This window comes from Capra hircus, chromosome 24, assembly GCF_001704415.2.
Source record: "Capra hircus breed San Clemente chromosome 24, ASM170441v1, whole genome shotgun sequence".
NCBI lineage: Eukaryota > Metazoa > Chordata > Mammalia > Artiodactyla > Bovidae > Capra > Capra hircus.
Window position 1 is genome coordinate 53,150,364 of NC_030831.1, and position 15,916 is coordinate 53,166,279.

The following is a 15,916-nucleotide window of genomic DNA, read 5'->3' on the forward strand; positions in this document are numbered from 1 at the left end:
GAGACAGTCTCTTCAATAAGTGGTCCTGGAATAACTTTACAGTTCCATGTAAAGTAATGATATTACAACATTTCCTCACACTGTATACAAAAATACAATGGATTAAAGACCTAATAAGATCTGAAAGTATATAACTCCTGGAAGAGGACATAGGCAGAACACTTTTTGACATAGATCGCAGCAATAACTTTTGGACCTGTCCTCTAAGGTAGGTCTTCCCAGGTGGGATTCAGGAGACTGGCAATGCAGTAGACGTAAGAGATGTGAGTTGAATCTCAGGGTCAGGAAAATCCCACTGGAAGAGGCATAGCATCCCACTCCAGTATTATTGCCTGGAGAATGCCATGGACAGAGCAAACTGGCAGATTCGAGTCCATAGCGTCGCAAAGAGTCAGACACGACTGAAGCGACTTAGCATACACACACACGCACGCTCCTAAGGCAAAAGAAATAAAAGCAAAAATAAACAAACGAGACCTAATTAAACTTAAAAACTTTTGCGCAGCAAGGGAAACCATTGACAAAATGAAATGGCAACCTACTAAATGAGAGAATATATTTGCAAATGATATTACCAACAAGAGGCTAATATCCAAAATACATAAACAGCTCATACAACTCAATATAAAAAAAAAATGCCAACCCAATTAAAAAATGGGCAGAAGAGCTGAATAGACATTTTTTTCCATAGAAGATATACAAATGGCCAATAGGCACATGAAAGATGCTCAACATTTCTAATTAATAGAAAGGCAAATCAAAACCACAATTAGACATCACCTTACACTTGTCAGAATGGCTGTCATCAAAAAGTTTACAAAAAACAAATGTAGGCAAGAATGTGGAGAAAAGGTAATCCTTGTACACTGTGGGTAGGTGTGTAAGTCGATTCATCTGCTATGGAAAACAGTATGGAGGTTCCTGAAAAAAACTAAAAATAGAACTACCATGTGATCCAGCAGTTCTATGCTTGAGTATTTATCCAGAAAAAATAAAACACTAATTTGTAAAGATACGTGCGCCTAGTGCTCATAGCAGGTTTGATCCCTGTGTCAGGAAGATCCCCTGGAGTGGGAAATGGCAGCCCACTCCAATAACCTTGCCTGGAAAATCCCATGGACAGAGAAGCCTAGTGGGCTGCAATCCATGGGGTCGCAGAGAGTCAGACACAGACTGAACACACACACAATGTTTATAACAGCACTGTTTACAATAGCCAAGGTATGGACGCAACCCACGTGTCCATCAACAGACAAGTGGATAAAGAAGCTATGGTATTCATATACAATGCAATATTCCTCAGCCATTAAAACGAATTAAATTCTGTCATTTGTAGCAATGTGAAATGCTTAGTGAAATGGATCAAAGACAAATAGTGTATGATACCACTAATTTGTGAAATCTAAAAAAGTAAAATGAATGTATATAGAAAAACAAACTCACAGATATAGAAAACAAACTAGTGGTTTTCAGTGGAAAGAGGAAAGGGAAGAGGGGCAAAAATAGGGTATAAGGTGAAGACACTGAAATTACTCTGTATAGAATAGATAAGTGACAAGGATATAGTGAAGAGCACAGGGTGTTATAACCATTATTTTGAATAATTTAATGGAGTATTATCTATAAAATTACTGAACCACTATGCTATATGCCTAAAACTGATATAATATCGTAAATCAACTATACTTCATTTAAGAAAAAAACAGACGAAACTTCATGTCAATGAATCATATACTTTTAACTGATATATAGTATTCAGAATTTCAGTATTACTTTTCAACACATATTTTTATTCAATTTTCAAATCTGCATGTATCATTCTTATTATTTTTATGACTCTTTAATGTGACATTTTATAGAATTATAATAAATTTGTATCAAGAGAGCTAACCATATTTTTGCAGAACGTAGTTAATTTCCCATGTTTTCATAGTAAGATTTAATGTCTTTGGGGCTTAAGTATAAATTGCCAAGATTGTGGTTAATTCATACAGTTGCATATTATGGAGCTGTTAAAAATTACACTGGTGACTTATTTATTGACAGAGAAAGATTTTTCTGTTACTTTTTAAAGAAGACTACAAAATAGTATGTATGGTATAATGCCATTTTTGAAAAATAAATATATTAGTATATATTCTCTTGCTTTCACATATATATATATATGCATGTGTGGAAATTATAAATAAATAATAATAGTTCTTTTTGGTTAATGAGGTTCTGGTAAATTTTATTAACGTTTCTACAATGAGAGCATACTGATACACAAAAAAGTAGATATTATTATTTAAAGCATCAGTGAAATGAAAAAGGCATGGGCTTCCTGGCTAGAAATGAAATGTTGCATCATTAATACTCAAGGGTATTGCTTTCCTTTTAGGTCAAGACACAGAAGAAGCAGGGAGCTCCATGTCCACTCTGGAGAGGTCACTGGCTGCACGCCGAGCCACCCGGGCCAAGCTCATGATTCCCATGGATTCCCAGTCCAGCAATCCTGGTGAGTAACAGTTGGTGCCACAGTGGAGAAGGGAACAATATCACGTTAATGTGAGGCATGCGTGCCTAGTTGCTCAGTCGTGTCCGACTCTTTGCAACCCTTTTGCCTGTAGCCTGCCAGGCTCCTCTGTCCATGGGATTTTTCAGGCAAGAATACTCCAGTGGGTGGGCATTTCCTCCTTGATTTGCAGTATTATATTAGCTTCAGTTTGTATATTATATTATACAACTTTGTATATCTTTTCTCTGTCAACTATCAAAACCCAATTAGAGTTTTCTCTGAACTTTCTGGGCAAATGGACATAATGAAGACCTATTAAAATCATATCATTTTTATTTAGAAGTTAGAATTTTCACTCTGTTGTTTGTTATGCTTGCCTTACACAACCACGTGATTTATCTATGGGTAATCAGTTGATACATATTTAAGAAGTTGTATAGAAAATGAATCGATCTAAAAAGAATGGAAGTTTTGTCATTATTGATCTCATTCTAACAACCACCTTCATAGATTTTTAAAAATAAGTCTAATTTTCAGACTTAAATAATCTAGCTCTCTTGAAACAAATATTGAAATAATCACTTCCTACCCCCTTCATGTTGAAGTTTTCTGTCTTACTCCCATTTTCACTGAAGATATTAGTATCTGTGAATCACTTTCCAATTACCTCTATGATCAATCTTGGTAATTACAGTATCCATGCACATAATCCATCTGATGTTAGTTCCTGATGTTCCCTACAATATTAGCTCTTTCCCACCTCAATTCATCAATTCCATGTCACACAGGAAACCAATAATTGTACCTGTTACAGAATGTCAGTTTCTGTCATCTCTTTTTCTAGCACAGTATTATTTTTCTCATTTAGAGGCCCCTTGCTAACAAATTTTTAATCCCACTAGGACCTGCAGTCCATTAACTCTGCAACCTTCCCATTATCCCTGGCCTTCCTCATGTCTTTATTTCCATTTAAACTCAACTTCCAATCCAGCATTAATTACTACCTTTCATCCCTTGTGGCTCAGACGGTAAAGCGTCTGTCTACAATGTGGGAGACCTGGGTTCGATCCTTGGGTCGGGAAGATCCCCTGGAGAAGGAAATGGCAATCCACTTCAGTACTATTGCCTGGAAAACCCCATGGACAGAGGAGCCTGGTAGGCTGCAGTCCATGGGGTCGCAAAGAGTCGGACATGACTGAGCAACTTCACTTCACTCCATCCCTTGTAAACAGCCTCATCTCCCTTGGTTCTTCTTCCCTATCATAGTTACTACCCAAAAAACTCAACCCTGGTAAATTAGCTCCTCACCAACATTAACCATGAACCCTGACAGCTGACTTCATTTGAAGAAAGATATGTAGCCTATTTGGGCTTCCCTGGTGGCTCAGCTGGTAAAAAATATGCACCTGCAATGCGGGAGACCTGGGTCCAATCCCTTGGTTGGGAAGCTCCCCTGAAGAAGGAAACTGCTACCCACCCCAGTATTCTGGACTGGAGAATTCCATGAACTGTATAGTCCACGAGGTCCCAAAGAGTCGGACATGACTGAGTAGCTTTCACTTTCATATAGCCTATTCACTGGGTATTTATGACAACAAATTCAAGGTGAACTGTCATTTATTTGGAAATGCCAGTCATTTCTCTCACTTTGAGAGAAATCATTCATTATCATTCATTGAGACATCATTCACTGTCTCACTTTATAAGATGAATATCTTATATCTATTCTTTCCTTTCTGACTCAATACCTCTCTCCTTTCCCCAGTCCCTGCTAATAAGCCTGCTTCTTTTATCACCAAGAGAAGCATTTAGAAATGGTATCCTTATCTACCCTTCAAATCTAGTGATCTGTTTTTGTTTCTCTGTAAGACCAGCTCTCTCCCTTGAGGACAACCTTTCATTCCCACTTACAGACTCTTCTGTAATTATCCCTTTCCTTTCTTGCATCATCAGTTTTCCTTCCTACTGATAACTCCAATATGCATATGAGCATTATCTCATAACTCCCTTGTTAAAGCATCTTCCCTGGAACCACTAGCCCATTCCTCCCCTTTCCTGAGAAACTCTCTTAAAAGTTGTCTGTAATTACTTTTTGCTGTTTTAATCTTCTTTATTAGTTTTAAGAGCATTTCCACAGTCCCTCTACTAAAACCATGGTTGCCAAGATTTCAGTAATCTCCACGTCTTCTTACCAAATGCTCAGTTGTCCAGTTCTCAGCAAAATTTGACATAGCTTCTGTTTTTTCCTGGAATGCTTTCTTCACTTGGCTGTTGTATTCTAAATGTGCCCAGTTTTCTTCCGGCCCCACTGCCTGCTCATTTTTAGTCCTTTACTTACTCCTCCTTTCTCCCCATCTCTCAAGAGACAGAGAGTACCCTAGCGTTCAGTCTGCAAACTGCTGTCTACTATCCACACTCGCTTCTTAGAAGGTGTCATCTAATACCGATGGCTTTAATGCCATTTGCATGCTGACGAGTCACAAAATTTAATCCCTAGATTAATCCCTTCCTGAAACCCACATCAGTTTCCATATACAATATTGACTCACCTTCAGATGGCTAATAGGTAAGCCAGGTGAGCTCAACATGGAAATCTTGGTCTTCCATAATTCCCTCTCCCCAGCTCCAAACTTGATCCTCCTATTATTTTTCCCAATACACGGTACCACTATTTAACCATCTATTCTTGTTTAAAAAAACAAAATAAAACAAAAACTCTAGTTTCATACTTCTTTATTGTGATTTCCTCACATCCCAAATTCAGTCTTTCACCAAATCTGCTGGTTCTTGCTTTCAAAACCTGTCCCGAATCTGACCATTCTTTCCCATCTCCACTCTTCTGCCCTTATCCAAGCTATACCATCTCTAGATGGCAAATATAATCTATAGATTGTAGACTATAGCTGTAAACTTGTAACTGTTCTCTCTTCTTGAGCTCTTGATCTTACAGTAAGTCGTCTACACCGAAGCTTTCCAATGTGAATTAGATCATGTTATTCCTCTTGACTTCCCATCACATGTGGCACAAAATCCACCGATTTCATCCTGCCCAAGAGGTGCCATGTGGTCCAGCCTCTGGCATGCCTCTCACACTGTCACTTGCTGTTCCTCTCTATAATCTCTTTCAGCCACATAGCTCTCCTCTCTGTACTTGGGCAATAACACACATTCCAATTCAGCGACGTGTAACTGTCCTCTTTGCCTGGCATGTCTTTCCATAGATATTTAGTAGACTTTTCCCTCATTTATTCAGGTCTGTGTTCAACTGCCACCACTGAGAAGGAACATCGGTCTTCTCTGACCATTCCTAGGAGCATCCTTGGTCTCTATCCACCCTCTTCACTCTGCTTTGTGTTTCTTAATGTATATAACTATCTTACTTCCTTTATTGTGTTTGTTTACTTATTATGTGTTTTCTCTATGTAGTACAGGCTCTGTGAGAGCAGGAATTTTGCCTGCTTTCATCACGTCATATCCTCAGTACCCCAAATGGAGATTGGCACATGGTAGGCACTCAGTTGATACTGTTCAGCCAAATGAATGAACTAATGGCTGTTTCTTTCTACCTACTGTATGTGCTGTTCCAACATAGCTTGCAATTTTACTATAATAAATGTAATGGAATTTATAACAGATGCCAGTTGTTCAACTCATGGGATATATACTGTTCTTATGCCTGTTTTACTAATAAAAGAACTGAGGCTTACAGAGTTTAAGTACGTAGCTTACAATCATACAGCAAGTAAGTGACAGGGCCAGAATTTGGACTCAGGACTGGCTTCAGCCTCTGTGCTCTTAATCATTATGCTCCCAGCTGCAGTCCTCTGTGAAGCTACTGTCCTTTTTCTTTCATTCCTTTCACCACATAGAAGGACACTGTACACTTAGCCGCTTCTATTTATTTTTTCCTTCCAGCCACTTTCCTCTTTTAACTAAGTTCTGTCTGTGGCAACCTTCTATAGCTTTCTTATGAAAAATCAATGTGTTTCAGAATCTTCATGGGACTTTCTCTCCCATATATAACTTCTTCATCTAAGAAGTTCCCATATCCCATTGACTGTTCTGTTCTTCCACCATATCTTTTGAATCCCTGGCTGCATTCCCATTTCCAAGAGTCGTGTTTTTATTCTTCTCTTATGGCCTCACCCCTGAACAGTCAAAGTAGCTTTATAATTAATCTTCCTCCTCTCTGTAGTGCCTTCTAAATATCTTTGTATCCTGCTTGCCAAATTTCTTCCTGAAACAACTTAAATATGGCGTTCTACTCCATAAATTTTCCCAATGGCTCCTCACTGTCTTCCAAAAAAAAAACAACAAACCCCTGTGCATACCAGATGTAAGTCTATATTTCTAGTCTCCTATTTCTATGTTAGACACCCTTGCCAAGCCAGACCAATCACCAGTTCACAAATATGCATTGTTCTTTATTTGATTTTCCTTCTGAACACTTTATTTTTCCCTTATGGAATGACTTGGTAGCCATCTCTAACTTACAGAGTCTTTCAAAGACCAGAGAGGTATTAGTGCTCTCATGAATTCTTTCCTCTCTGATTACTACACCCAGAAATGAGGGCTTCTTTTCTCATGTTTGAATAGCCTCTCTTTTTAACACTTTTATGGAATTAATTCCTGAGTACTGCCTCATATACTTAGGTATTCAAGTCCAAATCTTCCCTCCTCTAACAGATTGTGTATTACATGATAGGGAGGGAATGCATCTAATTCTTCTTCATATTCACACATTGTTTAACTCAGTATCTAGCATAAAATTGGTACTTGCTAAGTATCTTTCAAATAAATGACTAGATGAAAAATAAACGTATTATAAGAAGGCTTGTGTTCATAACACATCAGGGTTTAAGGCTTTTTTTTTTAGCAGTTCTAATAGAATATCTTCAAATAAAAAGTTGATATATTAAAGGCAGTTAAAATTGTTTTCATCCAACAAGAACTAACAAGCTTAGAAAGAAAGAGAAATGTAATGAAATCTAAGAAGTGTTGAGAACTTCTAAATATTATTCACTCGCTAAAGTGAAAGTGAAAGTGAAGTCGCTCAGTTGTGTCCGACTCTTTGCGACCTGGGGGATTGTAGCCTATCAGGCTCCTCTGTCCATGGGATTTTCCAGGCAAGAGTGCTGGAGTGGATTGCCATTTCCTTCTCCAGGGGATCTTCCCGACCCAGGAATCAAACCCGGGTCTCCCGCATTGCAGGCAGACGCTTTACCGTCTAAGCCACCAGGGAAGCTAAATACTTTGCTAATTCGTATTTCATTTACTCCTCACAATACTCTCATGTGTTGAGATTACGCTGATTTTACAGATGGGAAATAGTCTCGGCTTAAGAAACTTCCTTCAGGACACAGCTGAGCAGCTTATGAGTCTCTATGGTGTGCTGCTTTTCTAAGGACAAAGATGCCTTATATTATTTGTATTCATTTTTTAAAGAATCTGTTTGACTCTAGCATCTCCAGTTTACAAACGTGGAAACCAAAGTTCTGAGAGTCTGAAGCCCAAACTTGGGCTCAGTCTGTCGGCTTCACTCTACCCCTCACGCTGCCATCTCAAGCCCTGACTCGCTCAATGACTACTCCTAGTGTCTTACGTGAACGCAGGCCCTAAAATGACAAGTAATTTATTACTTTAATTAGTTTAAAATTAGTAAAGTAGTAGTTAGAAATGTATTAGTTTTATTAATTTAAAAACTATTCTATAAAGCATGCATATATGTGATTTTCAACAGTTAAATACATTTATAAAATGCATAGGGACACTCTGACTCAACAGTTCCATACCTAGATTTGTTCTGTTCTTGGGTGTATATCTAGCAGAAATGCCTAACGTGCTCACCAAAAGACATGTATAAGAATACTTTGGGGAATACTGCTTATCATGACTTTGTAATGTATATGACATATTCATACAATGGACTGCCATGTAGCAATGAAAATGAATGAGCTAAAATGATACAAACAATATGGAGAGTCTCACAGATATACTCTTGCAAAACAGAAATGTAATACATCTGTATGATTCAATTTATGTAAATTTTAAACAGGCAAAATAACCTATGGGGTTAGAATTCAAAAGAATAGTTACTCTTAATGAGAGGTGGTTAGTTACCAGAAGGGACCATGGAGCAGCTTCTGATAACGTTCCGTTTCATGGCCTGGCTGAAGGTGAGAAGACATTTCACCCTGAAAAGTCACTGAGCAGTACTGATGATATTTAGTTTTCAATATGTATTACTGTTGTTCAGTTGCAAAGTTGTGTCCAACTCTTTTTGACCCCAAGGACTGCAGCACACCAGGACTCCCTGTCCTTCACTGTCTCCCAGAGTTTGCCCCAGTTCATATCCACTGAATTGGTGATGTCATCCAACCTTCTCATCCTCTGTCGCCCTTTCTCCTCCTGCCTTCAATCTTTCCCAGCATCAGGGTCTTTTCCAATGAGCCAGCTATTGGCCAAACTGTTGGAGCTTCAGCATCAGTCCTTTCAGTGAGTATTAAGGATTGATTTCCGTTAAGATTGACTGGTTTGGTCTCCTTGCTGTCCAAGGGACTATAAATATACATATTTATATTTAAGTAAAACTTCAATTAGAAATGAAGAGTCAGTAGAATATAGACCTTTTGAAATCTTTGTCACATTACATTCTTTGTTGGCTCCAAACTCAGTTGGTTAGACTCTATCTAACAAGAGAAAATTTACTTCAGCATATAATCCAAGTTGATTTTAAAATTAATTCTTAGACTTTCTGATAAATAGATTCTTTGCAACTGACATGATTGATGGGCCTTAGCTAGCTAGGCCAAAAAACTTGTAGATTTGTATCTTGACAGAGTTATGATTTCATTCAGAATGGTAGATGCATTTACTGATGGCCCACTTGCAATTATTTGGATTTACTCGTGTATCAAGTCTTGTATAAACCACATCATAGCACAGTTTGGATTTCCAGTCACACGTATAAAGATGCTTGCTGTTCCGCTTAATAATCTCTATTTTTGTAAGATTATTCCTCCCTTCTTCCTTGACATTTCTCACCATGTTCTACAAAATGTTAATTACCAGATAAAATATAAACTATCTGAAGTGTTTTTTAGTTCTTAAACTTCACAGGAAATGGCATTTAATTTCATTGAAGTACAAAATCTGTTTGTCTGAGATTATACTTCTTGGTTGAAAACATTAGGTGGCATATGTTACTTCTTACCCCAGAACCCGCTTTACAGCTAAGCAAGCTGATGCCTGTGAGAAGCATAGTAGCTGATAGCAAAGACAGGAGAAGAATCCAGATATTCTGATTTCCCCAGTCCAGTGCTCTTTCTTATAAAACTGTGGCAAAAAGTGAATATTTTTACAATGGCCAAAAATAATTTTATATGATTTTCTTACTATAAATTAGTCCCCTGGAGAAGACTCTTAAGAGTCCCTTGGACTGTAAGGAGATCCAACCACTCCATCCTAAAGGAAATCAGTCCTGAATATTCATTGGAAGGACTGATGCTGAAGCTGCAACTCCAATACTTTGGCCACCTGATGCAAAGGACTGACTCATTGGAAAAGACCCTGATGCTGGGAAAGATTGAAGGTGGGAGGAGAAGGGGACAACAGAGGATGAGATGGTTGGATGGCATCACCGACTCAATGGACATGAGTTTGAGCAAACTCCAGGAATTGGTGATGGACAGGGAGGCCTGGCGTGCCGCAGTCCATGGGGTCGCAAAGAGTTGGACACGACTGAGTGACTGAACTTAACTGAAGGAAAGTCATATGCTGGGTTTCCAGGGATCAGACTCTGAAAAAAGATTGGGAAACAGGAGATTTATTAGCAAGCTCCTTTAGTAATAACACCTGTGAGGGTAAAGGGTACAGGATTGCTGAGAGGGGGATAGTAAACTAATCAGGTATTGTTATCATCATTCACTTTGTAAACCATGTCCGACTCTTTGAGACCCCCATGGAGTATAGCACACCAAGCTTCCTGTCCTTCACTATCTCCTGGAGTTTGCTCAAATTTGTGTCCATTGAATCGATGATGCCATCCAACCATCTCATTCTCTGTCACCCTCTTCTCCTCCTGCCTTCAGTCTTTCCCAGCATCAGGGTCTTTTCCAATGAGTTGATTCTTCACATCAGATGGCCAAAGTATTGGAGCTTCAGCATCAGTCCATCCAGTGAATATTTAGGGTTGATTTCCTGTTGGATTGACTGGTTTGATCTCCTTGCTGGTTGGCATATGGAAAAACCTGGACAAACTATTTGGCCAACCCAAAAGTTTGATGGAGGCCTCAACTGACAGTACAGATTGCTCTGGTGCTGGCATTATCCTTCTAGGTTGTCCCAGATGAGGTAGGAGTGGAGGGTGGGGGTGGTTCTGAAGTCTTTGATACAGACTGCTCCTGGGAGGTAAGGTGCAACCTTGGTGAGCAGCTTCTTTGGCTGAGAGCAGTTCCTGAAGCGATGGCAGATTTTCTTACACTTTCAGTGTTTTATTATTCCATGCATCCTAATTATTTGGCCTTGGAAAGATTCCTTTTCCATTCTCATATTGTGTTTCCTTCTGCTGTAAAATGCCAGAGGAGAGGTGAAGAATAGATCTAGGTAAAATAGAAATGGAAGCAGATACCCTGTAGGATCACATCAGCTGTACAGTTTTAATAATTCACTGTATGAGTTTGTTGAGTAAAAATCTCTTGAATTTATTTTTTTTCAGTTTTTTATTTCCTTGTAAATATTTGAAGGAAAAAATGTAAGATCAGCCTCTAAAGAAGCTAGAAGTTTCAAAAACTTAAATTAGATGGTATTTTAAAAGACTGAGGCAGAAGAAAGCATACAGTTTTGTTTTCAGGATAGCTTGGATGCTGCTATGGTTACTGGTTGGGGGCCTTTCTAGAACATTCACTATGAGAGCCAATGATTTCTTCCACACCCTCACTATCTGGTTTAGTCACTTGAGTGCAGAACTCAGTCTTCAGTATCTTTGGAAAATTTTGACTTCTATTTTAAGTGGCCATAATATTTTAAGTGGTCATAATATTTTAAGTGGTCATATTTTTTTAAATTTTATATATCATTGAACAGTTTTATTTAGATATAATTTATGTGTGTAACTGTACATATTTAATGTACATAGTCTGGTAAGTTTAGACATGCATTCACCCGTGATACCATCACCACAAAGTCATAGATAAGATGGTTGTTTTAAACAGTTTTTTTAATTAAATGTTATTCAGCTCAGTCTTGGGGCAGACCTTCTGGGACTCAGGAGAAATTAATGTCGGTAACCAACATTTCCACCCTGCTGCACTTGTAGGTGGGTGCTCTGTTTAATCCTCAGAACCACATCCTAAAGTTGATACCACGATGATCTCCACTTTACTGAAGAAAAAACCAGGAAATAGATTGCATACCCTCTCATGTGAATGTATGCTGCTGTTGCTAAGTCACTTCAGTCGTGTCCGACTCTGTGTGACCCCATAGACGGCAGCCCACCAGGCTCCTCCATCCCTGGGATTCTCCAGGCAAGAACACTGGAGTGGGTTGCCATTTCCTTCTCCAATGCATGAAAGTGAAAAGTGAAAGTGAAGTCGCTCAGTCGTGTCCAACCCTTAGCAATCCCATGGACTGCAGCCCACCAGGCTCCTCCATCCATGGGATTTTTCCAGGCAAGAGTACTGGAGTGGGGTGCCATTGCCTTCTCCGTGTGAATGTATAGTTACCTACTATTACCTAACAAATTACCTCAAAATGTAGCAATAGAAAACAACCATTTATTTATTCAGTAGCTTCTGAGCATCAGGAATCCAGGAATGATTTAGCCAGGCAGTTCAAGCTCAGGGTCCTCATGACATATGACTCCTGGCCTCCTCCAGAGTGAACCATCAGAGAGAGTGAGAGGGGAAAAGAGAATGAGAAAGAATCTCATTTAACCTGTTTTTGGAAGTGACATACCATCACTTCCATTGCACTCACTGGTCACCAGACCAATCTGGATGAACTGTGGCAGGGAACTCCAACAAGGATGCGAATACAAGAAGAGAGAATCAATGGGCACTGTCTTAGATGTTGGCTATGACATTTATTCCCCACCAAGTGGCAGAACTAGATAATGAACCCAGGCAGTCTGACCCAGTGTGTGGGCCCTTTACCACTATTTTAAGAATAGCGGCAGAACGTGTCATTGTGAATGTTCACTATTTCCCTAAAGTAGGAATTTGTGGATACTTGTGGCTGGCATCCAGTGACAATTGCTTGTCAAAGGACACCTGAAAATGGGAAGGAGATTAGAGTATTTATCAAGGGTGACGGAAACTACAGTTCCGAATAGTCCAGATTATATGTAGGCCATTGCCAAAAAGAAATGCTAAAGAGAGGCAGAGTGAGAAATCATTTCACTTAAGCTCTTTGCACTTTAAAATATTATCTTTCCTCTTCTGTTTGTTCACCTCTCCTCCTCAACAAATCTCTCAAATTGCCAAGTATCATGGGGACAAGTACCTATAGAGAGCTTGATTTCTTAAAATTGTAACTTTAAAACTAAAATCTGTATTTTAGATTTCCTATAGGTCGTGTTTAACACTAACATTTTTGTAAATGTTGTTTAAAGTTTTTGAATATCAATGTGCCCTGTTCAGGAAACTAAGTAATTTGGTGGTGAGGGAGTTTCTACTTGAAAAATCTTGATGCGTCAGTATGAGAGATAAATCCAGTTGTCAGCAAGCTGTGTCAGAACAGATTTCTTGTCATAGTTGGCCGCAAGGCAGAGATTTATTGAAAACGTTTGATGATATCACTCTTCGAGCTGTTTTACATAAACAGAGCAGGGCAGTGAATGCCTTGAATTGTACTGTGAGGATGTGTGTGTGCGTGTGTGTGTTTCTGGCTCTCAAAACTGACATGTAGGGGAAAATACAAAAATGCACTTCAATACACGGTGTTAGGTCCAACTTATTTCAGAATGATTAGTTTAGCAACAACCGTTTTATAGGTAAGGGTAGGTGTCTGTTCTGTTTTAGAAATGAATCATGGATCAGAAAACTTCAAAACCAAAGCTTTGGAGTACTGACTGTTCTATTCATGTGAGGGAAATAGAACAATGCAAATTTCTGAGTTGCTGAGACATACAACAGATTTATCATTTTTTTAAAGAACTTTTATTATTTGCAAACCTTTTGTACTCAGGTCAGTAGTCAAAATGCAAAACCCATAGAAAGTAAAATTTCTTTTCTTAAGTAATGAAAGACTTGGAACTGGAATATGAATTTAGTCTCTTGGGTTCTCTCCACTCTCTAACTTACACAGAATCTGTGGCTTGCCAAATTATTTTGTGTTTCTCTATTCAAATTTATTCAGCACCAACTGGAAGATATTTATGACATTCTTTTTCTAACTACATTCTAAAATATTGGTTAAATTCAGATAACAATATTGATTAGAATGTGCAGTTTGTCAAGTGGGTGCCTTCTGTGTTTAAGGGAGACTTATTGTCACATTTATTTATGAGTAAAAATTGTCAACACAGGAAAAGCTTTGCAATTTGGCAGTCAACCTTAATGACTGTATAGTAATCTCATTTTGATTGGTTAGATGTATGAATTCAATTAACTGCTTCAGAGTGAAATTTTGAGTTATAGGAATACAGACTTTGTTATTATAAGACTTTTATTTGCAAATGTATTCAAGTCTATTACTATTATTATCATTGTAGTAACACAGTAAGTATACACAACAGAAAACAAAATAATACATACATGAGATCATGTAAAAAATCTCCAGTGGGTTAAAATGACACATTTATCAATATTTCTTCTAGAAAATCTTTCTTGTTAACTCACTTGAAAAATATGAAGTGTCTCCAGCACTGTATTATGACAGACAAAGACTACAAAATTATAACCTTTTCCTCTAGGGAATTTATCATTATTTTGGCTGGTATCTGGTTTGAATTTCTGATTCTTTTCAAAAGTTCCCTTCTCATTTTATTTCTTTTCCTTTTTCTAAAGTCTGTTCATGTGTTTAGATAGCCACAATCTACTTTTATAAAATACCTTATCAATTAAATTATAACATCTTTATTTATGATGTTATATATCAGTTAGTCTGAATTTTTCATTGAAGTCCTCCCAAAAATAATTTAGAAAAGCTTTGTATCACCACACACGTTTTTAATTCAGTATTTAAAGTTAAATATTATAGGTTAAATATCTGCAAAATACATAATTTTTCTGGTATTCTACTATTTTAAATAAAGCCAAAAGTATAAAAATACCATAGCAATTTGATACCCACCATCATCTATTTACAAAGTATCAATACGTAAGGAAGTTTCCCTTTTACAGAGAAAAGTTTGTTTATCACTCATTTTCTTCCTTTAACTAATACCTACAATTCACTTCCCCACAGAATAACATACAATTGTCAGCTCTATGAACTCTCACAGAAAGTTAAATAGTATTTCAGTTAGCAACTAGATAATGTCCTCTAATTTTTTCTGGAAGTAAAGTTATATTCAAGTATTGATTAATCATTCAAGTTATCTGCTTTCTAATTTTCTAGGAGGTACAACTGTAAAAAGCTTTATCAAGACTTATACATCTACAGGTTTCATTCACTTAGAGGTACTTCGTATAATACAATATACTAAGACAAGATTGAAAACATTGACATATCACTTACATCTTTACTAACATAAGTTTTGAAAAAATATTTATCCCATTAAATCATTAATATACATTCTTATTTGATTCAGATAAAGCACCCATTACTTAACCTCCTTAAAAAAGAGTTAGTCCTCATTACCAAAACAGTCAGTCAAAACTTTCTATGCATTAATATATGATATTTGTTTTTCAGTTTCTGATTTGCTTCACTGTATAGCAGGCTCTAGGTTCATCCACCTCACTACAACTGATTTAAATTCATTCCTCTTCATGGCTAAGTAATATTCCATTGTATATAGGTACCATATCTTCTTTATCCATTCATCTGTCGACGGACACCTAGATTGCCTCCGTGTCCTGGCTAGTGCCGCAGTGAACACATTGGGGTACATGTGTCATTTTGAAGGAACCCTCTTAATTTAAAGTGCTATGTATTTCATGTAATTAATCTGCATTTTTAAGTCAAAATATTTTAAAAATCTGTTTCTAACCAACAATAATGCAATGTAATTTGTATCTTGATGATGAAATTACTAGGTAAAAGGAAAGTGATTAAAAAAATTTTTTTTTACTTTGGTAAATAAATGTACACTGCTGTGCATGTGGAACTTCAGCAACTGGCCTTAGGGTATAACTAAATTAAAAAAACATAATATAAATAATTCATTAATTTTTTAGATAAGAATATGCTGTTGAAATTGATCATTCCAGAAGCTAGCTTAATTTTTATTTTTTGTTAATAAGAGGTAGAGTGTGC

The 15,916-nt window shown here is 37.5% G+C and overlaps 1 protein-coding gene across 1 annotated transcript in view; it reads left to right on the forward strand.

Annotated features, from left to right (window-relative positions):
- The window catches only part of LOC108633813 (netrin receptor DCC-like), an 80,703-nt gene continuing 67,183 nt past the window's right edge, over window positions 2,397-15,916 (forward strand). The window contains exon 1 of the mRNA XM_018039802.1: window positions 2,397-2,497. Coding sequence (XP_017895291.1) covers window positions 2,410-2,497 — 88 coding nt within the window. The 5' untranslated portion in view covers window positions 2,397-2,409. The remainder of the gene's footprint in view (window positions 2,498-15,916) is intronic.